Genomic DNA, 25,576 nt, shown 5'->3' with positions numbered 1-25,576 from the left:
TACATTTTTTCTTTAATGACATTTGTTTGTATTGTTTTGTGTCATTTCCCTTAAAAAAGTACACTTTCAAAAAAATCTCATCTCTGTTTAAGATTAAATACTTTAAATGTTATTAAAATGCACCACAGAAATATAAATAAATAATTTTCTTAAAGCAGTTTAAATTGGTACAGAGCACAGATAAGACCCTCTCTTCCATCAAACATTATTTTAGTAAATAATTAAATATAAATAATAGCTATTTATAAAATAAATATTGAAAGAAATTAAAATAATTACGTACCTAACTCACTATCTTTCTTTTTTACTGATCAATCTGTTTTCTTTTCCTCCAGAATAGTATTAATTTATCTTAAATATTTTTGAGAATCAGGTTTCTCCAATAAAAACACTGTGCCTTTAGGATAATTTGACAGAAGTATAAAAATTACTTCAAATCTCTGTTATATACCTTAGTCCTATTAAATATAATATTTTTTTAAAAACTATTATAAAAAAGGCATTTAGTAGTGATAAATGGGCTTAGAAATGATCTGAGAGTTTGCTAAAAAGAATTTACAAATAAAGCTCCATGTGTCACTCAACTAGTTGATCATTAAACAGAAATAAATTTTTGCCCAAATCATTTCAAAAGTTGGTCTTAAGGTGGAGAAATGGTATGTACAGAAACAGTTATTTCTACTTTGAGAAATGAAAATAATAAGCATTAATAGATGCCACTATTCCTTTCTTGGAATTTGAAATCCTTTCTCTTTCAAACTCTTCCTGGTTAGGGAAAAGAACAGAAATGGAAGAGGCCCAGTGAGAGAAAACTCCAGGTCCCCAGGCACAAACCACACACCACGGAGCCTGTCAGGCAGCACAGTCCAGTGTCGTTACAGACTTAGAGGGCCAGACGAATCCAGCGTTAGGGAGGATTCAGTAATCCTTGTGACCAGTAGTTTCTTGAAATATATATATACACACAGACATATACATATATATATATGCACACACATATAAACGAAACATTTAAAAACAAGAGAGTTGTTTTTAAGTTGTATTTCTATCTCTGTCTCCACATAGCAACAAAAACGACATATAACACATTTTCATCTTCAGGACAGGAGTAAGATTTATATAGTTTCTGAGCTCTGGTTTGTCCAATTTTTGTTTAATTAATAGACTTTCTTTAAAAGCAGTTTTTGGTTTATAGAACAATTGATTGGAAAGTGCATATACCCCCACCCATTCCCCATAGTTTGCCCAAATGTTGACATCTTGTATTCTTGAGATACATTTATTACAACTGATGAACCAATATTGGTATGTTATTATTAACTAAAATCCAAAATTTACATGAAAATTCATCCTTTGTGTTGTACATTTTTTACAGGTTTTGACAAATGTGTAACAACACCTGTCCATGATTTCTGTATCATGCAGAATAGTTTCATTGCCCTAAAAATCCCCTGTGCGTGTGCTATGAATATCCCTCTCTCCCTCCTCCTCTCAGCCATCCCCAACCTCTAGCAACCACTGATCTTTTCACTGTCTCTAGACATCTTATCCACGACGTCATATAATTAGGATGATACAGTATGTGGACTTTTCAAATTGGCTTCTTTCAGTTAGCAATATGCTTTTAAGGTTCTTTCATGTCTTCATGGCTTGATAGCTCATTTCTTTTTATCATGAATTAACATTCCAGGATAATTTATTATGCATTTGACATTGAAGAATCTTTATACAATTATCAAGCTACAGAACTCTAGCGCAGAAGTTTGCAGATGTTGTTCCGTTGCCTACTAACATTTAATATCATAAAGAAGTCAAATCTCATTTTGATTCCTGCTCCTTTATATATAGCCTATTTTTCTATCTAACTCTGGGCATTTTTCTTTAGAAAGATTATTGCTTAAGCTGGCACTGTTTTGTGTTATTTCTCCAAAATGACTCTTCCTTTATTAAAAAAAAAAATCTGGTATATTCCTCTATCATCTGCTTCTAACACATTCCCCTCATATCCTTCCCCTCTTTGCCCTTTCCCTCTACATTTGCGGAGAATTCTTTTAGATTTATCCTGTGAATCACTGACTTGCTATAACAGGGTGTCACTTATACACTTCTTCAATGCTTATGGAGATCATAATTCTGTAACTGCATTTTGGTCTCTTCGCAATCCTCCTTATCCTAAAGCATTTCACTTGAATGTGAAGCTATGGAAGTCGTGTTACCACTTGCTAGGCAGGTGCTATTTTGCATGTTTATTTGTTTGTTAGTTTTTTTTATGCCAATAGTAAAACTCATGTACCTAAACTTGGTAAAAAATTAAATTGTCTAAAAATATCAGTGACAAAAAGCAGCAGTTCTTTGGCTCAACACTCCTGATGGTACAGTTCTCTGAGGCAAATACTGAAAAAACTACGCTCTGCAGCCCAGTCCCTAACGGACCACCGACCAGTACCGGTCTGCGGCAGGGGGTTGGGGACTGCAGTCCTAGATAACCACAATCCCACCATTATAGATACCATGAATTCACACTGATTATCTCCAATATCATAGGCTTATTCTAGTTTCTAAGTTTTCATATGTTAATTCCCTCTTCTGACAGTAAGAAACCTGGCTCCCATTATCCTCAATATAATTACTTATTTGATCAATATGTAATGCATCTCCCTCATCTGCTACTACTCTGTCTCCTTCCCAGATACCCTCCTTGCCCTGGTGGGACTCTGAAACCTTCCTCAGGGCTGTCTCCTTGTGCAGAGCCCTGTGCAACTGCAACCCTACGTGCCAGGATATCCCCGTGGAGACACACTCCTCACCCTTCTCTAGTCCTGACACTCCACATCAGGCTGCCCTATCGCGGGAACATCATTCTCGCTCATTCTGGCTCCAGCATCCTGTGCCATGTTACCTTCTCCACATGTTACCTACCTCCCCTGCTCAAGGTTACACTCCCCCAGCCACCCCAGTATGGAAGCCTACATCGCACTGCCTGACTAAATGGCTTTAGGACTGCAAAAGAAAGAGAAGGGAAAGAAAAGAGAAAGGGGAAGGATGAACTGGATTCTGTCTTTGTGCCATAATTTACAAACATTTTTAAGGCACCTAACAAATAATTTTAAATTTGGATTTTAATCATCAAATATGCTTTGTGTCAATTAAAAAATAAAATAACATCTGCCTTTTTAATATATATATGTGCATTTATCTAAAGTAAAAACAAATCTCTTGATTTATTAAATTATTTTGAAATTTAATCTTTCAATCACATTCTGTCTTTAAAAAGGGTAAGCCTTTAATACATTACATTAAAAATTCCTTAGAATCATTCTTATGAAAATTTGGGTTGTTTGTTTATTTGCCAGCTCTAGACCTGCCTGGTGAATGATTGTTCCCTAATACGAATAATAATTATATCATCATCAATGATATTGGCAATAACAATATCATTGCTCTGCATTGTACTTTGTTATTCTGCCTTCACTTAATCCCTAAACTTAAAAGCTACCTTCTATTTCTTTAAGGAATATTTAAAAGAAAACCTGCTGCTAAAAACATCTGCAACTACTGTCATTTGCTTTTCAGGCCAATGATGCCTAATGTAATCAACAATTTTAAAGCACAATTTGCCATATGGATGCTACAGCAGTTATTTGCTCTGTTGCTAAACATAGTAGTGTACTGGATGGATAGAACAGCTTTTTCATTGGCACAGAGAAGTAGCAGATTGGCCAAGAACTGCTAAACAGGTGTTCTCTGTAATGGCAATAGAAGATTTATAGAAGATTTACAATCTTTTCTGAACTTTATTCTCCACAAAATTTTTGAACGTACACAGCAATAGCTAGGATAGAAAGACTACCCCCAGATTGCCACCCTAATCTGACATAGACCAGAAGCCTAAAGTGTAGAACACAGTACCTTTAAAACATTACAGTGCTGTATTCATTTCATTCTTGGTAATCTATCTCCAAAGACTGTCACTGTCCTTGGTCAGGTCCATTCTGTGCACGCACGCGCGCGCACACACCCACACTCCAGACTATTGCAATAAATTCCTGTTTTCTCTGTCCCTAAACTTTTGCCTGAATGCAGCCATTCATAGTATCATGTGGGTTCCCATACTCCCATGATCAAGAATCTGCAATGCCTCCAAAGTTTTCATAAAGTAAATTCAAAATACCTTGGCTTCACATTGAAGACTTCCATGACTGAAACAATGACTTTTATTTCCATATTGCTTTATACTTTAATATTTTTAAATTTTTTTAAAACATTATTCTTATTTACACATGCTATCTATATATCTGTCTTTCAAGTGAGTGTCTGCTATATTTTTGAAATTTGGAATTAGGAGGTGGTGCCTGAATCCATTCACCCTTCTTCTCTCTGCTGAAGAAGAGAATATATACACAAATACATGGTCAAAGGAGAACCAAATAGCACTTTTTATGTCCTAATATCCAGGCAGGGAACATATGTGGTAACCAGATGAAGAATAAAGTTTAGACCTGAGACCACTGTGAGCTACTTTACTCCCAGATGAAATTTAGATTTTGAAACCAGGCTGACTTTTCAGTTTTAGGAAGAGCTTTCTGCATTTCATTGGAGAAATGTTGTAGAGGCAGGGGCTGAAGTCTATTTCAAATAAAATGAGGCATCATGTGAGATCCCAACTATTATTAAAAGCTTAAATTAGTCACTTGTTCTTTGACCACTGTTTTTCTATGGAAGTATTATTTTCCTTATTTCATCCATTGGCCATACTATTCAAGTCTTTCGTCAACAAGTGATGCCAGTACCATATTTTAGAAAGAAAACAAAAGTATCAGAGGTTTCCTCCTTCTGAGACCATACCTTACACTACTCCTTTCAGAACTTTCCTGGAATATTAAGATGTGCTATTAATATATAGCACATGCTCCCAAGGAATACTGAAATGTACCAGAACATACACTACTAATTTCAGAACCCTGAAGTTTGTGCTGAACTTTTGCCTCCATTTTATTTTTCACCACTATTATCCATAATTCTATGGATAATAATCAAATTTGAAAGATGAGACCAAAAATATATTAGAGAATACCTCACCTTTTGTTCAATTCCCATGGAGAATTAAAGACAAAACAACAAATGCCTTTCCCCTTCCTAAAGTTTTAAAAATCATCTCCACACTGTTTTATTTATTCTAGTTTCAGCCAAAGAGATCACAATCACATGGAGCTAGCAATCCTCTGGTAGCAGCTTCTGCCAACATGAATGTACCTCCATCTGTATTTTATTTGAAGGTGAATCAACCCTATATTAATGCTCTTGTGTTTTCCCTTTTCCAAATAGTGTGAGTCAATAGAGCACAACAGAATTTATCTCAAGCCAAATAATGTTCCCCAGATTCATATTTGCTATTCCCAGCAAAAGGAAATAGGGTTTAAGTGTTGTCTGGGGAAAAAGGAGAACAACCTAGAAAATATGAAAGATGAGTTTTAGCTTTTCAAGGATGCCAGTCAGCTTGTGTATATTTTTCAGTGTTCACTTTAGGCTTAGATTAAGGAAGAAATTATCTTCTGACAGCTAATTGTAACTTCACATGTCATTTACAATGGGATTTAAAAAATTATGAAGTATTGCTTTCTCCTTTTTCACGTAGTGACATGTAAGATACTCCTCTTACAAATTTTAGAAATTTGTAAATATTTAGAAATAACCAATAAAGATATAAAATGTTTATTAGTAACTAAATACAGCATCTCCAGGGATTCAGAACTTTTCTGAGGTTTACTTATTTTATCCATCCTTCATATTTAAAAAAATTAACTTCTATATATGTTTGAATTTTATGTTCTAGGTATCTTTATGCTTAACAAACTTTAAACTGTTTCTCAGTACATAGCATCTACATTGTTTTATTATCAGTGTTCACCAAATTTATAATGGGCAACTCTCTTATCAAAATCAGTAGCCTTGAATTTTCAATGTTCCCAAGCCCTGACTCCTCTCTCTATATGTCTCTCCCTCTAAGAAAATTTCAGATCATGGTTAGCCCTGTAGCATAACAGCCACAGATGCTTCCTAGTCTGGAATTTCCTAGGCCAGTAGTTTCTAAACATTCCTACACATTCCAATCACCCAGAGTGTTTTTAAAAATACCTTGGTTACATATCAACTAAATTAGAAGGTGAGAATCAGGCATCTATATTTTTAAAAGATCCCCAGATTACTTTAATATGTAGCACAGAATTCAGAGGCCCATGAATACTAGGCTTTATTTTTAAATAATTTTATTAGTTTTTCTCTACCTTAATTTCAGCAAGATAAATAGCCACCTAGAGAATGAACAGAAAAGCAAATAAAGATGAAAATCATGAACATGATTACTGAATCAAGTAAATATAAATAGAAACCTCAAATGATATTTCAAACCATTCTAACTAATGAAGTAGTTTCTTTAAAAAAAAAAAAAACTTGTGGGAAAAATGAAACATCCTATTTATTTCAGAAAGAAAAATAGGCCATTTACAAAAGATCAAATATCATAATGGTTTTGGACTTTTTGAAGATAATACTGTACAACAGAAGATAATAGAGAAATTTCAAAATTCAGAAGAAAAAACAATTTCCAGCATAAAATTTTCTGCCAAATCTAGCTATACATTATGTGCGAAGGCATACAAAAAGACATTTTTGGACCAGGAAACTCTCAAAATTTCACAGCTTTATGCACCATTTGTCAAAAATTACTGAAGGATATGTTCCATTTAAAAGAAGAAATAAACCAAGAAAGAAGGTCTGGTACCGTGAAAGAGGATTCCGCGGAAGAAAGCAATGGAAGTAATTCCCAATATTATGTTTGGGAGTTCATAGATGCTGCTTTGCTCCAGAGTAAAAAATTCTAGATTGTAATTTGAAAGAAAGATGAAGTTAATAGAGTATCCGATGGCTCTGAACATATTGAAACATAATTTAGACATCAGGACTTGTGGATAAGTTAATGGTATGTATGGAGAAAGCTATATGAAATATATAAAGCAATTATCAATCTCAGGAAAATGTTCTACAGGAAAGGAAAAGTAATCATGCTTTTCATACTTTTTCATATAGCTTAGCTGGGGGTCATGTTTACCTTGTCATAATAATGTAAAAAGTAAATACTGATCTAACAAAAAAATGGCAATTTAACCATACTTGGGTAATGGGAGGACAGAAAAAAGTTTATGTTAGTACGGACAGGGGTGACGTAGGAAGGAAGGCTAATTCCTTCTCTTCTTTGTGGACATCAGAATAGATGACTCTAATGGAAACATAAAAGCAGCAAAATAAACGTATTATGTAGAGAAATTGAGGTAAATACCCAAAGAATCAATTAAATGAGTTGAAATAATTATTTCTAAAGGGAGGGGAATGGAGGAATTCAGCCAGATGCTGCTATAATTTTTTGTGGCAAACCTTGTAATATCAATTTACTACTAAATTATGTTCAGTTAAAAAAAACAAAATAAATTAGGCTTAGATAGCAGTTTTTATGTGTGGTTTTATCTACCTTAGATAGAGTATAACTCACATAGAGCTATTTTAACCCTACCACACAATATTTTTGATGTTTATATTTATATAGCTATCAGCCTAATAACAAAGTTTGTGACAGATAATGAAAGGCTTTGAATGTCATGTAAGAAGTTAGCGAAAAGAATGATTCTTAGACCAATGGTTCACATTCTAACTGTTCTACTCACTGGCATCATATGTATCCCCCCGGGCTTCAATGTCCCGTTAGGTAAAGAATGGAGTATTACCCACTCCCAGCGCCCAGCACAGTACTTGACAGCAAACCGCTCAACAATTTACTGATTCCTGCTCCTACTGCTCTGCTTGCTAATAATCTCTTTGTATCTTCTTCAATTTGCTGTACCAAAGTTTTAGATATTTAGTAAAGGAATGAATAAATAGACCTTATAAAAAATTCCTTGAATTTATGCTGAATACTAAATCAGGCATTAACAGAAAATTTTCAGAATGGAGGAGTGAGGATCTCTGTAAGTTCACTCCTCCAAAAAAGCAACAAAAACACCGGCAAATTGTCAAAATTAACTTTCAGAACTCTAAAAATTGAACAAAGTCTTGCAACTATCTTAGGAGTGTTGAGTCAAGAAAAATTAATGGATTTCTGTAAGAACAGAAGACATTTTAATTTTGCTCCACTTCACAGCTCCACAGTAGCCTTGAAATCCAGTCTCTAAACAACAGAAGCTGCAACCCCCCTAGAGGGCAGAGCAGGTTTGGGGGTGCTCAGAAAGTCCATCTTCAGAGCTGTGTCTCTGTGTGACCTGTCTGGCAGCTCCCTGGATAAACCTCACTGGAAGGGCTTTTCATCATTTGTCTTAAATCAGAACTCACTTGGGAAAAATCCCAGTCCCTAGGGCATTTGTTGAAAACAATCAGAAAATTGTCTAATATTGTAGCTGCCTACAGCTGTGATACTGGTTGGGGCAAATCAGAGCCTGAACAAAATTTTTAAAAGATCTGGGGAAATTAGATGTCCTTAGGAAGCTTTGAAAAGCTTTGAGATATTATTGTTATCTAGAGGTTCCATGAGTGTACAGAGCTGTGCACATGGCCAGAAAAGTCCCATGAGCCCCAGTAACTCTCCTCTGGCCGACCTCAGGCCCTGAGTAAGCAGGAAGTGAAGGATAAAGCAAAGTTGTAAATTGTCTGAGCATTGAAGGCATGTCCCCAAACAAGCATGAAGCCCCTTGACAAAGGCTGGTAGATTTATTGGTTCAAGGTAGTAAGGAAATCTCTGACATTAGTTGACCACGAAGCTCACTAAGCAGAGGTTTCAGTGGCTGTGCACTACAGGGAAATACAGACTTCACAGTATCAGTCCAGGTAAGTTACTAAATAACAAAGAACAATAATAAGAAAAACCAGGGACACAAACTGTGGGTTGGAGGTGGGAGGGTCTGGTTTCCAGAGTTGCTACATTATCTTTAAAAAGTGTCTAATTTTCAACAAATACTTATGAGACGTGCAAAGAAATAGAAACATATAGCCCATGCATGGGGAAAAAGATCAAGAGAAACCATCTTTGAAGGAGCTCAGATGTTGGACTTGCTAATTTGGCACTTACAGAGCCATTGGAGATATCTAGATTAAGGAAACTGGGACCAAGAGAGGTTAAAAATGGTTAGCATCAGTGTTCAAGGGAGACCATGAATCTTGTGATTCTCAATCCAGATTTTTTTCATGGAATTACTGTCTTCAATTTTGAGCATCTGTATGTACACATATATTTAAAAAATTCTCATTTTCACTAATAATGAGAAGCAAGGCATTATGTGAAAATATTTTAGATAAGTCTCTAAACAGCCCTTATGTTTTAATCTCTTTTTCAGGCCCTCCAGTTAATGTCACATGCAACATATTCATCAACAGCTTTGGCTCTATCGCAGAGACTACCATGGTAGGCATGTTGACTTTGTAACAAGTTTCACACAGGAGTAACGTATAATCACATTAATGACAACTTTTCTGCTAATGTTATCTAATTTAAAACCCAAATTAATATAACAAGATTTTAAAAGATAAAATTAGTGGTATAATTAAATTATAATCAACTACAAGTAATGATGCTTCATTTAGAGATGGTATAATAGAGAATAAATGTAAGTGAAAACAAGATCGATCTTTTCCAATTCAACAATCTAATATTAAGCCTCAAAATGGAAATTTTTACCATATAAATCATTTATTTATTTACAATGCTCTTTAGTTGCCAGACATAAGCATGGTAGTAAATTCTTATATGTTTAATTATTCTGTACACTTACAAATTTATTTATAATATTATTTTAAATATTCTGCCTCATTACTTTTTCAAATGAATATGGTATTTGCCTAAACATCAAAGATTTTATAAATTATAGTATATGTTTTCATTTAACATTACTATGTAATTGTGAATGTTACATAATCAAGTCATCAAAGCCAGAAAAACATGTAAATGGTCATTACAGACCAAATTTATTGTTTTGAATTTTATAACTTTCTTTAAAGATCAGATGTTATCTCATCTTTGCCCTGTAGCTTCTTTTGTGCACTTAGGTAAGATAAAATGCACAAATAGACACATGAATTACTGAATATCTGTAACATTATTTAGCAGCCAATTACTTTTTCTTGAAACTATGTATGATGGTTCTTAGATTACATAGAATTATACTCTATTCCTATAATTAGCAAGTATAATTTGCATTACTTTTCAAAGTTACTATTAACTAAAATATGATATAAATACTTAAAGATTTATTAGTTCCAAAAACCATTATTAAATGGAAAATTATGCTCCTTTTATATATTTCAGAATCACTTGCTGGTGAATTTTCTTAAAATACTCTAATATGCAAATTATTACATATGTGGAGGTATGCTTGGATGTAGTGTGTGTGGGGAGGGATCCATCTCAACAAGAAGAGACTGTCTTCAGGCACCATTTTTTTAAAAATGCTGTTTTGTAATATGTGCAATATTTAGTCATTTAGCAGCTTCTCTGTGGTTCTACTCAAATTTAATATAACTACAATAAAAGCATTAGTGGAGAAGAACTGAACTTGCATTTTTGGGCATTATATAGAACTGTCTTAAATACAGTACTTTACTATAAGTTAACATGCATGTATGTGTATGGGCGTAAAGACAGAGAAAATGGATATAATTTGTTTGTATAAGCACAATGTGTTTCTGCTGCAATTCCGTCTCTAAAGTGGCTATAATCCTGTTTCAGGCTTTGACATATTCTAGATTCTGGTTGAATATCCGGTCCTGATTTATATCCTGCATTTGTACACACTGAGTACAAATCATCCAAAGATGAAAGAACTGCTGTTAGCTTTGTTCTGCTTCCCAAATTGTATTTCTAGCCCTGGCAACTTTCTCATTTTAATTGTTTCTATACATGCTGTATAATTATAAAAACCTATAAATATGTTTCTTTATATTTTTTTTGCAAGATTGCTTCCACAAAATATATTCAACAGCAATAGTTGGGCAGGTTTACAGCCTTACCATCTTTATGGGGGGTGGGGAGGCAGGGGACTTGGAATAAAGAGAGCACATAACCAGATTGCCTTTTCATTAAAGCTTAAAAATTGTCAGTTTTCTGAAGGTGTCTGCTCTTTATGACATAATTCATTAGTCTACTACTAATATGGTTATAACACAATCTATAAGATGACTATGCCAGCTAAATTTCTTACCTTAAATTATTTTACGTAGACTTGTTTTACAGAATAATATTCTATAAAAATCATGCAGAATATTGCAAACTTACTCTCATGATAACTCTTATTCAGTTTTATTTCCCTCCTCCAGCATAGCAACCCTTCCCTTGCCTACTTGTGCATCCCATTATCACATATTCCATTTGAAATCATTGTTACTGTGTATCACTCTCCTCTTCACAGTCACAAACAGCAGCAATGAACATCATTCAAACACCTCAGAGGTCAAGTATGACAAAATTAACTATGTCCACCTTGGTAGCTTTCTTTTTATTCTTCTAAACTCTTAAATGTGTGACAATATTATTTCCACTCAAGCGATAAGATTCAATACTTGTAAAATTTTAATGGTATTAATATCAACTAGAATAGCTGCAATGTGGTGTCCGTCTACATAGGCATAGAGAAAATTAGAACTTTTTAGTATATTTCTATCATAAGAATCACACAATATTTTGGTCCCACTTGGTTCAGTTGATATATTTTATTCATAGTGTCCACCATCATGACCCTGCAACTAAGCTTTATCCCGTTGTTTCATTGCTATATTTGTTTAAATTCATTTTTATGTTAATATATGTGTTGATATATTTTTAAACTTATTCACATTTCTTACACTGGATATAGTTTACTTTTGTTCTTATAATAGAAATATCCTGTTTCAACTAAGTCAATTAAAATTGAGAAGACGGACTGTCAAATTATCTATAGTCATTAATGAATATCTTTGTGTCTGAGAACTCATGTTTGAAATAAAACTAAATAATTCTACTAATTTATATACCTCTGCTTAACAAAGATCTTAACTAAGTCTTCAATGTCTGCTGACCAAATATACGGAGCTCCCCCTGCTGGTCCAGCCTCTAATGGATAGTATCGCTCCCCATTTTGAAATGCAGCTCTAGTTCCATTTGAGGTTATTATGTAATTCTTGAGAAAATTTCTCTAGTAGATAATTTCTACTTTTTAGTCTACTTTTTGCAAATTAAGTTAATTCAAATTTAACATATTTTGCATCTTCTTGCACCAATTTTTTAAAATACTTGCATGCATTTTTTTCAATAGTATAAACTCAAATTTCTTTTTAGCTGTTAAACTCATCCTTGCCCGATGTTTGTTAATAGAAGTAATTTAATTTAGTGCCAACCATTATTGCTTGAGTGCAGTTTTATTGTCCTTAACAGATAGCCATCAAAATATTTTCTATAAATATTATGGGAATTTTAACTTCCCTATTTCCCTCATATTTGAGTCATATGTTATTATGTACAATGAAATTCTCTAAGGACTTGTTCAGCTCCTATAGTTCCACGTTCACATTCTTCTTAAATGGACAATGATCTTACAATTAGTGGGAACCACCGTTCTTAAAAAAAATTAAAAATAAAATTATAATAGTTTATCATCATGACAGCTATTCTCTTGCCCACTGGCCTTGGTAAGAGGGGCACATCTGTCCTGCCTTTGAAACTTGTGACAAAAGGAGCTCATGATTGTTTCTATGGAGGGAAGCTTAAGATTGTCACATTAAGTGACTCTTAAGTGAAGCAAGCTCCTGCAAACCTGTAATGACTTGTGGATAAGGCTTATAAGCCAAGATGAAAGCGGTTGTTAAGTTGGCTTTTCATGCTCAAGCAAAATATTTTATTTTGAAATATGTATAAAAACAGAATTGGAATCTGGGGCATATACACAGACCAGGCTGGTCTTTGGTATATCCAAAGAACAAAAGAAGAGATTGGGGTTTTATTGGGGAAGAGAAATGTTATATAAAATATTCTGAAAGAAAGTTCATTGACACTAGCAAAGTTTTTCCAGAGCTGGTGAGCTCTTGCCAGGTGAGTGATGGTGCCAGGTAAAACTAGTGTTAGAGTCCCAGCAGGTCCTTGCAGCAGCCAGTAGGTAAAACTGGTCTTAGGGTTACAGCGGGCCATTTCAGTGGCTACTACGCGACACTGGTGCTAGGATTAAAGCAGGTCATTGCAGCAGCTGGGCTTGTGAGACAGTTCCTGCAGCAGACACTTGGTGCCCTACGTGCTTTTACCCCCTTTTCCCATTTTGTTGGGTACGACAGGAATAACTCCAATTTGTATAATCAATTTTCACAATTCATGCAATGGAATACTGCACAGCAACAACATGGATATTTCTCATAAACATAATTATAAACTAAAGAAAACAGACAAAAGAGAATACAAAACATTTACACCAATTTATATGAAGTTCAAGTACAGGCAAAATCAACTGTTTTGATAAAAGATTTCTGACTTCTAGAAGATTACCTTTGTCAGGGGGAGGGTTGGTAATTGGCTGTGAGGAGATACCATGGAGCCTTCTGGCTACTGAAAATGTTCTATATCTTGATTTGGGTGGTAGTTACAACCAGGTATATAAATAAGTCAAAAATCATTGAATGTACACTTAAGATTGGTGTATGTCATGAGTGGATGTTATATAATATCTTGATTAAAAAGATTTTTAAGTAAACAAAAACCTTCAAAAAATTTAAAATTTAATATACCAGGAGTGTCATACAAAACAAATCTATTAAGCAATCAGAGATGAGAACATTAGAAGTTAAACAAAAAGAGCTTAAAATAAAAACTTTGTTTTATTTTTCATCAGAAACAGTCTGCAAGGGTATGAGTGTTTAGAACATTAATGTGTGATTTCTCTAACTTTATCCCTGCCAATCCTTAAAACTCCTAGTTAAAATGACCAAAAATAAGTAATCTTGAAGAAAAAAATTGCATGGGATTTGCAACTTCCACAATGTACATAAAAGGGAATTCTGTTTGATCTGGTCTGAGGATGGGAGCTGGCTACAGGAAACCCAGGAGCTCTCGCTGACTGTCAAACTTTAAGAAAAGCTCAGAAATAGAAACAGAAAAAATAAAAATGAAATTCTTTGGCAGTAGGAGCAGCCAAAATAACACCAAAAAAGGCGGCAAAACCCCCAAGATCCCAGCAAAGAATAGTTAGAATAGAATACAGTTCTACTGTCTTGAAAGAAAAGAAGAAAAGAGTCACTAGTCTCATGGTACTGGCCAGGCAATTTAGTCAAAGGAGGGTCTTTCTTCAGCTAGACAATGGCATAAGTTACCCCTAGGACATGCATTACTAGTACAAAATTTTCATGATCCTTCTGCCTTTGGGATTACCTTCACAGTTCAACCACAGACCATGCTGTGAAATAGAACTATGATAGAAACAAGTTAGAAATTCCCATCATAAGAGTACCTTGTGGGATTAGCTAAAGCCATGATGACATTAAAAGTCCATTGTTTATTTCTAAAATATATAATTTTAAAAACATGAAACATAATCATAAAATAAATTTTAAGAAAAGAAACACTCCTAATGCCCCCACATTAACCCAACACTATTAGCAACTGCCTGTATTTATATTGTCTTCTAATTGTTTTCCCTGTACATATTATTTTTACATAGTTTATGCATTCATTCATTCATTCAATAAATGTTTTTTGAGAGCTTACCATGAGCCAAGAATTTTATGCACCAAGAATGAAATAATCATTTTATTCTGACCAATCTTTTTCTTTACTTATTAGTAAACCATAAACTTTTTCCATTATAGAGTTGAAATTATGAGCCTCATTTTTCTAACTTTTTTATTGCTATTTAATACACATACATAAAAGTGCACAAATTATAGGAATACAGTACAGTGAATTATCACAAAATGAATATCCATGTAACCACACTCGGGTCAAAAAAGTCATACCCTGGAAGTCTGCCTATACATCCTCCCATTTCCTGTTCCTTATGCTCCCCCAATAGATTGGGTGTGTGTCTACACCAGTGCAATATTCCAAAATGAACATATTGGCTTAACCGCCTATCTTCAGAAAACAGATGACTCTCCATCTTGTTACACATATGTTAAAAAGTTAGAGGATTGCTCTGTTATGTGATTTAAATCAATATTTACTCATGGAACCATTGCTTTTCACCAGTGCCCATAGAATAAATTATTTTATAAAATAAAACAAAATAAAAACAAAAAAAAGGTGAGACATTTTGGTTTAATAGTTTTTCAGGTACCTGTATGTATTGTAAATGCTGGCTAATATTGCCCAAATGAACTTGGCTTTTTTATCCAAATATTCCCATGTAATTTTACAATTTTTTTCTCAAAAATCATTTGCTTTTTCATGCTGTGTTGAGAGAAAGATAATTTTATGAAGAATGCTAAAATTTTCTATGGAGAGTGCTCTATGATAAGAAATTAGAGCTCCTATCTATATAGTGCTTATGGTGATTCAAGAATAATTTTTAAAACTCAAAAATATGAAGGTGCAATTATTTCAGGAATTGACTAGGTTTCACAGTAATTTTTGGTGACAATTGAAAGGAAATGTTTCTAATTTGAAGAAAAGTTCATTTTTTCTGTCCTTTTGTAACCTTTCCCAGAAATGAGTCATTGATCCTTTGTATCTATTGCCAAGGAGTTAAGTCTTGTAAAGGTACATTCATTCACTATTTATGAGTTCCATAATAGTGACTATTCCTGCATCATTCATATTTATAGTTAATATAGGACAGGATTAGATTGATGCTGTTTGACTTCTTTTTGGAATAGCCTGAAAGCATCCTGCTATCCTTTGTCATCCGCACTCTCTAAGTTCTTTACTTTGAGTAATAGGTAAAGCCAAACCAAATAGAGAAATGGCATTGATCTGAAAGATCTTTAATTTCATGCATGAGTAACCAGTGATTGGCAGCATGAATGTGCTCTGAACTCTCATTTATAAGCATCAATCAGAAATAGGCTTATGTATGGGAATGGTTGCAGAACGACAGGTATGCATGACTGTTACACACCCCAGTGACCCCATCAGGAATATGAATAAATCTCTGCTGATGAATTCATCCAGCAGATCATTGTTATAATCGCTGTGCTCAAAAAGGGACTGTCTGCTGATCCTTTTCACAAAGGTAAAATTTCTTGTAAAGAATATCATAAAGAGTACAATTGTTCAGTTGTGCTACAATGTTGCTAAAACAAACACCACGTTAAAAGGCATATTTCCAATTCTATTAGGGAAAAGCGCCAAACTAATGCTAATGACAACAGAAAGAAAAATGTGTACACTGAGGGAGTTGTCAGGCACACAACTCTATAAATTGTCTCCTGTATTGGACCTTATATATTTGTAGAGTTTCCTTTTGATAAGCAGATTAAAAAGTTAATTGCAGTTTTAGGTATCTGAAATATTTGGACTGGAAAAAATACAGAAGATTATAGAGTTGAATGTAATGGCAAAGATATGCGTCACTTAATTTAACTTTCCTCTCAGCCTGCTTTTAAAGTTAATTTGTAATGGAAAGTGACAATAACCTGCCCCAGGATCTCTCAAGAAGTCATTGTTTAGCATTCACTGCTGTCAGATCAATGAAACACTTTTTCTGGGTCACTTGACATAACATAGAAATGATCAGATTCTCATGAACGATAGTTCATAGCAACAGTGTTCATCTTCATGGTATTCATGGTATATCATCATGCACCTTTTTCTAAGAGAATTTGATTTTATGAAAGAATACACTCCAAAATGTCATTTCAACCTCTAAAGATAAAATGGGCAGCAAGATTGGGAATTGTGTTCTCTAAAATGATTGGCATTAGTCATAATCTATTACTTAGTCGTGGATTTAGCGTGTCAATTAATGTTAAGTACTTGGCAATCGATTTAAATTGCAAATAGCACTTCAGCAGTTAGGCTGAATCTCTGACAGATGAATGAGTTAAAGTTAACACTGACACTCCAGACCAGTTAGAGGGCACATTTCTGGTGCTGTGATGAGACTTCAGGCCTATCTACCAAACAGCAAGCCAACCAACTGCTTCAGAAGGGCTCAAACAGGTGACACTGACGAGGACCTGGGTTGTGCCACAAGGGCCCTGTCACATGGAACAGAGGCAGGCAAAAGGGTTAAGCAGTCCTTATTACTTAGGAAGCCAATTAGAATATGGAAAATTCCTATTACACAATGACACACACACACACACACACACACAAAACATATAAAAGAAATTTATATGTTGGAAACTTGGAAATTTGGTTTTAAAACAAAGGGAAAATTATTTTTCTCTCAATCTCATCAAGGAGACTTGATAACATTTTTCCCTATGGAGAACATGAAGAAACATAGATTTATTAGCATAAATGTAGTACTATAATCTGCACCATCTTTTTAACATTCTCCTTAGTAGTTTCTTGGAATATTGCCTGCATTCCAAAGACCAGTTAAAGCATAAGACAAATAATCCTGCCACAGAGTTATATTAAGAGCTTTAGTTAACAAAATGGGGTTTATAATATATATCAACATCAAGTAGATAAACTGCAAATATTCACAGATAAGTCCTGGGCAACCTTCATCTGCAAGACCCATTCACTTTATCTACAGATGTTAATGAAGTATTGTTTTTCCTCCTAAGGTAGGGAAGATTTGAGAGTCCTTACTTCTTCATTAAGTCTTTCAGTTCTTCTGGGACTCCTCTCTCCCCAGACTTTTGGAATAGCAAAGAAGAATTCCTCTTTACATTTCCCTATGCGAATTCTCATCTCTCTCTCCCCCTCCACCCCTACTCCCAGCCCCACCCCAGCTGGAGTTGCCTCCACCACTTAGTGGTGTTGGGTGTTAGGTGTGATATTGTTTCACTTCCAGTCTTCCAGGAAGCCTGTGCCTGGCATATGACTCTCCCCCAGAGGTAGTAAGAGAATGGCCAGATCTCTCTCTGAGCTGATGAGATGAAATTTAACCCTTTTCTGTGACAGAAGTCATTTTGTTTGCTTTACGTTGTTCTTTTACTGTTTCTCCCTTTTAGAGTCATTTCTTATACGCATCGTTCCTCTTGTAGTTTCTGCTTGCTAGGTCCTCCAACAATCATTTACTGTGCTAATATGCTAATATCGTATGCTTGATATACACATCCCAAGAAACAGTACTAAAAAGGCTAAAAATTCTGCTTCTAACTTTTTATCATATGTAACTAGCTGTAAAGATAATTGCTCTTCCTCATCCATGCACTATAAGATTAAGATGATTAATCAAAATTTGACAGCAGACATAAAAAGAAATGCATATGCTCTGCATGCTTTTTTCTCTTTAGTTTCCCCTAAAGCAGTGTTTCTCAAACATTTTTTTTCATTATGCCTTCCTAAGGAGGCTTTTTAGATATCTTTTCCCTAATTGCCTTCCTCTTGAAATTTTAATACATCATATAGACTGTATATTTATGTATATACTCTGTGTATGTCTCTGAATTATACATAAAAGAGTAAGAAATTTTTTGCCCACCAAGAACCAGTTTTTGCTCCCTTGGGGAAAATATTGTCCCCCTTGAGAATGTGTGCTCTAAAGTAAGGGTCCCAACCTATGGTGAGTTGTATAATTATTTATTTATAGATTATAATGTAATAATAATAGAAATAAAGTGCATAATAAATGTACTTGAATCATCCCAAACCATCCTCCCCGCCCCCCCACGCTCCCCGCTGGCTGTGGAAGAATTGCCTTCCATGAAAATGGTCCCTGGTGCCAAAATGGTTAGGAGGTTGGGGACCTCTTCTCTAAAAGACATACTTGTTAGGGTACTAATGTGTACATGTGCCCAAGGATAATATTTCTATGCTCATTGCTCAGTAGGATATGTAACAATACTGTCACATAATGGGACAGAAACAATGGAGGAAAGAATACATTTTTATGCCCCTAGCTATTTGCAAAACTATTAATATGGATGGACTGGAGGTCAAACTATGTTCTCTCTTTTATTATTGTACAAATGTTTTCTTTTTATATGTTATTTTTTAAATTTTTATATGTGTACCTACACACACACACACACACACACCCCCCTACACTAATTGTAAGTATATTCAGACTTGGTTCAGATTTATTTTTCATATCTGACACTAGGGCCATATTTCTTTCCTTTTCTGCTATGATGAGATTAATGTTTTCATCTCATTCATATAAACATGGTTGCATCCTGTCTTTCATTATTTGATATAATTGTTCTCAAAATATTTCCCACAGAGTCCATTCTTCAAGTCTTTTCTATTGGCAACAAATCTTTGTGAAATATACATCATAATTTGACATTACAACATCATGGCTTAGCCACGGAAAGGTTCTATAAAGGTGTAATATATTAAAAAATAGTAGATAGATAGACAGACTTCTCTCTTTTTCTGGATAAGCCAGTACAAGGGTAAATTTTGCTGAGATACTGCCCTAGATAGATTCCTGGGGGTAAAGTTCATGAGACACTTTTGAGTTTTGTCTGAAAATTTTCCCATGAACTTGAAGATCAATTTACCTATCGGTAAGCTTCCAGCATAGAGATGCCCAAGGCCTTTTAGTAGTCAGTTCCATTGTTATTTTGGTTATTCAAAACAAGTGGGGTCTTCCCGAATGGTCTGCCTATTTATGTCAAATCTACTGACTTCTTGATCAACCATTTGCCATCAAAGACCATTACAGTTTACATATTCTGAATACCACTCCAACTCTGCTCCAGTTATGGTAACCATGTCTATTTTACCCCTGGAACTATTAATAAATACTGCTCAGTTTTATCTGTCACCCTGACAACTGTCACCACCATTAAAATCTGGGCACTAACTTCAGTGGCAATATCTTCAACTTATAGAAGACAGCCATCACAGTACTTTTTTAAATTTTTTTTCAAAGATGCTGGCCTTTCACTCATCAATGTATTTTCTAATCCCGTGATAAATGGGCCCTCTTAGGGCATATAGTTGGGAAAAGAGAATGAATTGGTCACACATGTTAAATCCATTTCTATGTCTCTTATTCACTAAGTCTTTGGATACTCTTCTGTAACAGACTAAGAAATTTATGATACAACAACTTCATTCAGCATAGGCCCTGCTGGGCCCAGCTTTCAGTTAACCAAATAACCGGTTGGACCACCCCTAACTATCTGAACTAACACGCTGCATCCAGAATCTTTGTAAACATACTCATATCAATAAATTTAACCAATTCTAAAATTTTATTTCACAATATATGGTCTAGCACTCTCAGAATCTATTCCATATTAAGTAAGTATTTATGCAAACATAAACTAGGAAAGTCTCACAATTCTGCAGGATGTAAAATTTCTCTTGGGACTGGTTGGCTCCCTGGCTGCTTTCAGAGATCTGCTTTCGTTATAGGTCTGAGGGAAATGACGGATGGTAAAGGTGGGGTATAAGAAAAATGGACATACCTTTCATCATAGTTGCAAGGAGCAGCTGCTTTTGCTAACATAGGAACTATATAATTTTCTTGCTCGGCATACTTGGAATTTCCAAAGTCTTTCCAATTTTTTACCATTCTAATATTTAAAGTTTCATTCTTTCCCACTCAAAGAGCTAATATTCATACACTTCATTCTGCAAGAGAGTGAAAAAAAATGTACTTTTTAGTTTAGTAATCCACAGATTCACCCTTCGCATCTAGTTTTTGGCCATACTATCCTCATCGATAAAGATGGAGGACATAAGATACTCTTTCAGAAAGTTATGGAAAATCTCTGGTCTCTGACCAAGCCTTGATATAAGAATTTAAATTTCTGCACCAGATTTTATTTTTCCCTTGAGTTCTCTAGTACGATCAGAAGTAGGTAGCCCATCTCTCAGTGCTTGAATCCCTCATGCTTATGACACTGTTCTTTGCTATGGCCTTCAGCACTTGGTTTGGAAAATTATAGACTTCATTTCAGGTGGCCATGGGTAAAAAATGCAATTAATTTTTCCAAGAGTTTCTATGCATTCCTAGGATCCTATCATCCTTAAATGGATTCAGATATGCACTGGCCTTCAAACACAAATAGGCCAACTGGACAGTCCAAAGTTTCTATTTCCACAATTATCTCTGGTGACAAATATTGTGCTAGTTGGTGTTCAGTGATTGTAACAGAACCCATTCCAGCCACCTCACAGAAAGCGATTTATTAATATTACTGGGAATCAGATGTTTATAAAATTACTGGAAAGTTGGGGGAGAAGGATTATACCACAGATTTGGCTTGTAAACAAAGCTGCTACCCCCACCTGAGTCAGCAAGGTAGGAAACCAGGAGGCTGCTACTTGAAGAGTTGGCTCCAAGGACAAACTGCTGAAATCTAGGAATCAAAAAATCTATGTTTCTAGTCTCTGCAGTACAGGTAGATACATTACAAGACAGGTCAAACAGAGGTTGAGTTCAGTATTCCACACAGAATACAACTTGTCCTCAAACTGCCAAACCTCTCTTCTTATTCTCAAGAAATGGTCTTACCTCTGTCTTCACACAGAAAGTAGAAACCACCACACAAGAACTCCTTTATCTACCTGCCACCTAACCTAAGAACTAACCTTTACCTACACCAATGTTGCTGCTAATATATTGAGGCATATTTCTCTCCTTTTATGTAAGATTAGTTTCCAATTTCTTTTAGATCAAATCCTTTTTACTCTAGGACCCCACTCAAAGTGTCCTCACCTCTCCTTCTTTATGTGTCCTCTTTCTTCAACATTTCCATTTGCTAACTATCCTCCTAAAGGTAAAGCTTTCCCGGGACAACATGTCCACTTCTGGCTGTTCCCATATTTCTCTCATTCCATTCATAGCCATATTACTTCAGAGGGTTGTACATGATCCCATTCTCCAATTCCTTTCCTAATACAGTTTTCTCCAGCTGGCTTCACTCCAATCGCTTCACTAAAATTGCCATTCCCAAAGTATTCAATAACCACTAAAAACGGCTTAAGCTTTAACTTTCTTGACCCCTCTGCAGAATCTGCCATGGTGGATCACGCTTTTCTTAAAAACTCTTTTGTGTGGGCTTCTCTGATGCAACCATCCCCTGATTTTCTAACTCTCTGACCACTCCTTCTAAACCCATATGTAGTCTTCTTTTCTTTTTTCTATTTCTTGAAAGCTGGCCATTCTTAGGGTTCAATCAGAGGCACTGCCTTTGGTACATACATCCTCTCTATGTATGTTATACTCACCCTTGGTTTCATGGCCACCTCTCTCTCTATATAGTGGCAATTTTAAATCAATGGTTATAGCCCAACCATCTCCACATGAAAGGGGTGGGGAAGTAAAAAACAACTCTAATAACTTTGGAACATGGTATTTGGAACAACATATGCATATGCTATAGTGTTGAAGACAAAATTAACTGCACACTGACACTTTAGTTAATAAAGTGGTTTCTCAAACATCTGAACTGGTCATCTTCCTCAATTGTACAAATTCCTGAATCTCACCATATCCAAATCTGCTTTTTCACCTGTTTGCTATCACATTGAGATAGCCAGAAAATCGAGGACCCATTTATTTCTCTCTCACACCGAGTATCTAATGAATCACAGAGTCACAACAACTCCACCTTCCAAGTGTTTCTCACATCTGTCCCTTTTTCACCACTCTGCAGATCACGTCTCACTACCATACAGGAACAGCCAGACGGCCAGAGAATCCAACTCCGCCCCTGCTTGACTGCCAACCCGATCTTTACCCTGAAGCTACAGGGATCTTTCTAAAGTTCAGATAAGATCCTCTCCTTTTTCTGCACTTTCATTGGCTCTCAATTGTTTCCTCTTGGAGCAAAATTCAAATTCCTGTGGCTCACAAGAGCCGATATAATCTGTCTCATTTTAAGACTTCAGACCGATCTCTCTTTCCACCCCATCTCCTAAACCACTCTGCATTCCAGACATGCCCTGTGAACTTTTACTTTTTCGAGTATGCCACACTTTATTTAGCCTCTGTTCCTTTGCATTTGCTGTTCCTTCCACAACTACTCTTCCTTCCACTCCCCCACCCCCAACTCTTCACTGTCTCATTGTGTCATAGTTGCCTCTTAGGTCACATGGCCAATCCTGAGTTCAGCAAGGCAGGGATATATAATTGCACTTCAATAAAAGAACCACAAAGAGAGAAGCCAGAACATTTGGTGACTAATAATAGAACACATCACAGCAGGATACATAATATATGTAGTTTGATTACAATTACGTAAAAAATAAATTCTGAATGTAACCCTGATAGGCCTAAATTCTTCCATTTTAAGATTTCATTCTTCCTGTGAGTACACATCATCCTAAAGTGCTGTTACTTTTAAGATACATCATAATCTGTTACTTTTTCAACTTAAAATCACAGAAACATTAAATTAACTCTAAGCGTCTATTGTATGTAACGTCCCAATTTCAGAAATGACAAAATATTTTTAAAATGCCACACGACATATCTATAAGAAGAGTTGAAATCAACCAAGATGAAAGGGTTAAGGGAGCACCAAAAATGTCATGCAAACAGTAACAAATAAACTTCACTACAGGTTTATACCATAAATCATCCTGTAGACACTGCCTGAACCAAGTGATCAAGCTTGACATCACTCATGAGACATCTCAACAGCATATGCCATTAATAAGATGCAATGAGAAGGGCACAGTGTCCCTTCTGTGGCATTCTTATTAAAACTTAATAATACCAGTTGAATTATGAGAAAACATCAGGCAAATGCAAACTGAGAGATAGTCTACAAAATAACTGCCTGGGATTCTTCAAAAGTGTCAAGGGCATGAAAGAAAAAAAAATAAAAATACTGAAGGTCTGTCACAAATTGGAGAAGACTAAGTTGACAGCTAAATGCAACATGGATCCTAGATTGGATCCTAGACCAGAAAAAAAAGAAAAGAAAAGGACATTGGAGAGCAAACCTCATGAAATTCAAAATATGGCTGTAGGTAAGTTAATAATATTGTATCAATATTAATTTTCTGGTTTTAAAAACTCTATGATTATATAAGATATTAACATTAGCAGAAACTGTATAAAGGCTTTGCAGGAATTCTACTCATTTTGCAACTTTTCTGTAAGTCTAAAATTAGAAGGGAGAAAATACTTTATTTCTGGATTTCCCTAAGAAATACTTTTATTCCATAACATACATGGAGTTTCATATAATCAAATAGGTTGTTCTTTCTTGCTGCTATGAAATGGGAAGAGTAAACAAAACAAGCCAAAGAATGGACCTTCAGGAAGCCTGCATCTCTCTCTTACGGTATCATCCTTGCTTATCAACTCTGCTCTTTGAGACATAGATTGGGTTTCACAAGGAACAGGCATCTCAAAAAAAGTAATGATGTATTCACAGCAGTTCTCCCCCAGTAATTTATGTCCTTCTGGGAAAGGTGATGAAATACTAGGAGACAGGCTTGAAGAGCTATTGTTTGTCTGCTGTAATCTTAAGACGTTTACAACTTGCAAATGGCTCATATTGCAAGTCTGAATTTCCAACTATCTTCCTTTCACTCTCAAAACAGACAGGAAAAAGCAAACATCTGAAACAAAGGAGAGAGAGATTTTTTCTTCCTAAGTTTCTCCATGAGCTTAGCAGTGTCTTGCCCTGTGAAGCCTAGTGGTTATTTGATTCAGAGTGCAATATATTTTTGTAATCTTCTTTCCTTTCTGAGGCTTCTATTTCTTATTACTTATCAGGGCTAAATTGTTTGCCCTTGACAATTTTTAGTACCAGAGTTATTGTGGAATATGTTATAAAACTTACTTCATTCTGAACAATTTAACACTCAAAGCAAGCTTTAATGCTCTTACTCTTCAAATCACATTTCTCAAAATAGCTTATTTAAAAAATTGAACAATACATTCTCTTAGCCCACATGAATTAGGTAAGCCCCTGGTCAATATCCTCACAAATATTGAACCACTGATTCAATTTTACTTTGTCAGCTTTCTAACAAAGAGCATTTCTTAAAATTTTTAAATATTATTCTTTTTCTTTCTCTCTTTTAAAAACAAAATTGTTGAGATTTATTGTGTTTTGCCATATTAGTTTTTTCTGCTTTTGTCTTTTAAATCATTACTCTTAGAAAAATCATGCTAGGGAATTTCTAGCTAATGCCAACCATTCTGTTTGTCTGAAAAAAAGAAAATTTTATGTGTTTTGATTCAAAGATGAACAAAAGTCAGATACAAACAAACAATGTCTTACTTCATGTAGTTTTAGATTTGTTCTTCCTAGGTTATGCACCATAAGGAAGTATCATTCTAGCCTTTTCAACAAATAGTGTTAGAACAATTTATCATCCATACAAAAGAAAAAAAATGAACCTCAATACATACTTATACCCTATTCAAAAATTAACTTATAGTGGACCACAAACCTAGATATGAAACCTAAAATGAATGGTGTTCTCTTCCCAAAAAGCAAATTATCTAATGATTGATTACATTTTCCTTTTAATTCTGATTTTGGT

At 35.0% G+C, this 25,576-nt stretch overlaps 1 protein-coding gene across 1 annotated transcript in view; it reads left to right on the top strand.

Moving 5' to 3' along the window:
* GLRA3 (glycine receptor alpha 3) overlaps window positions 1-25,576 on the top strand; it is a 124,539-nt gene that overhangs the window by 23,244 nt on the left and 75,719 nt on the right. The window contains exon 3 of the mRNA XM_069493347.1: window positions 9,378-9,445. Within this exon, the coding sequence (XP_069349448.1) occupies window positions 9,378-9,445 (68 nt within the window). The remainder of the gene's footprint in view (window positions 1-9,377; window positions 9,446-25,576) is intronic.

Source organism: Eulemur rufifrons, chromosome 18 (genome assembly GCF_041146395.1).
Source record: "Eulemur rufifrons isolate Redbay chromosome 18, OSU_ERuf_1, whole genome shotgun sequence".
Taxonomy (NCBI): domain Eukaryota; kingdom Metazoa; phylum Chordata; class Mammalia; order Primates; family Lemuridae; genus Eulemur; species Eulemur rufifrons.
Note: the sequence above shows the minus strand (reverse complement) of the source record. Positions and strands in the feature narration are given on the sequence as shown.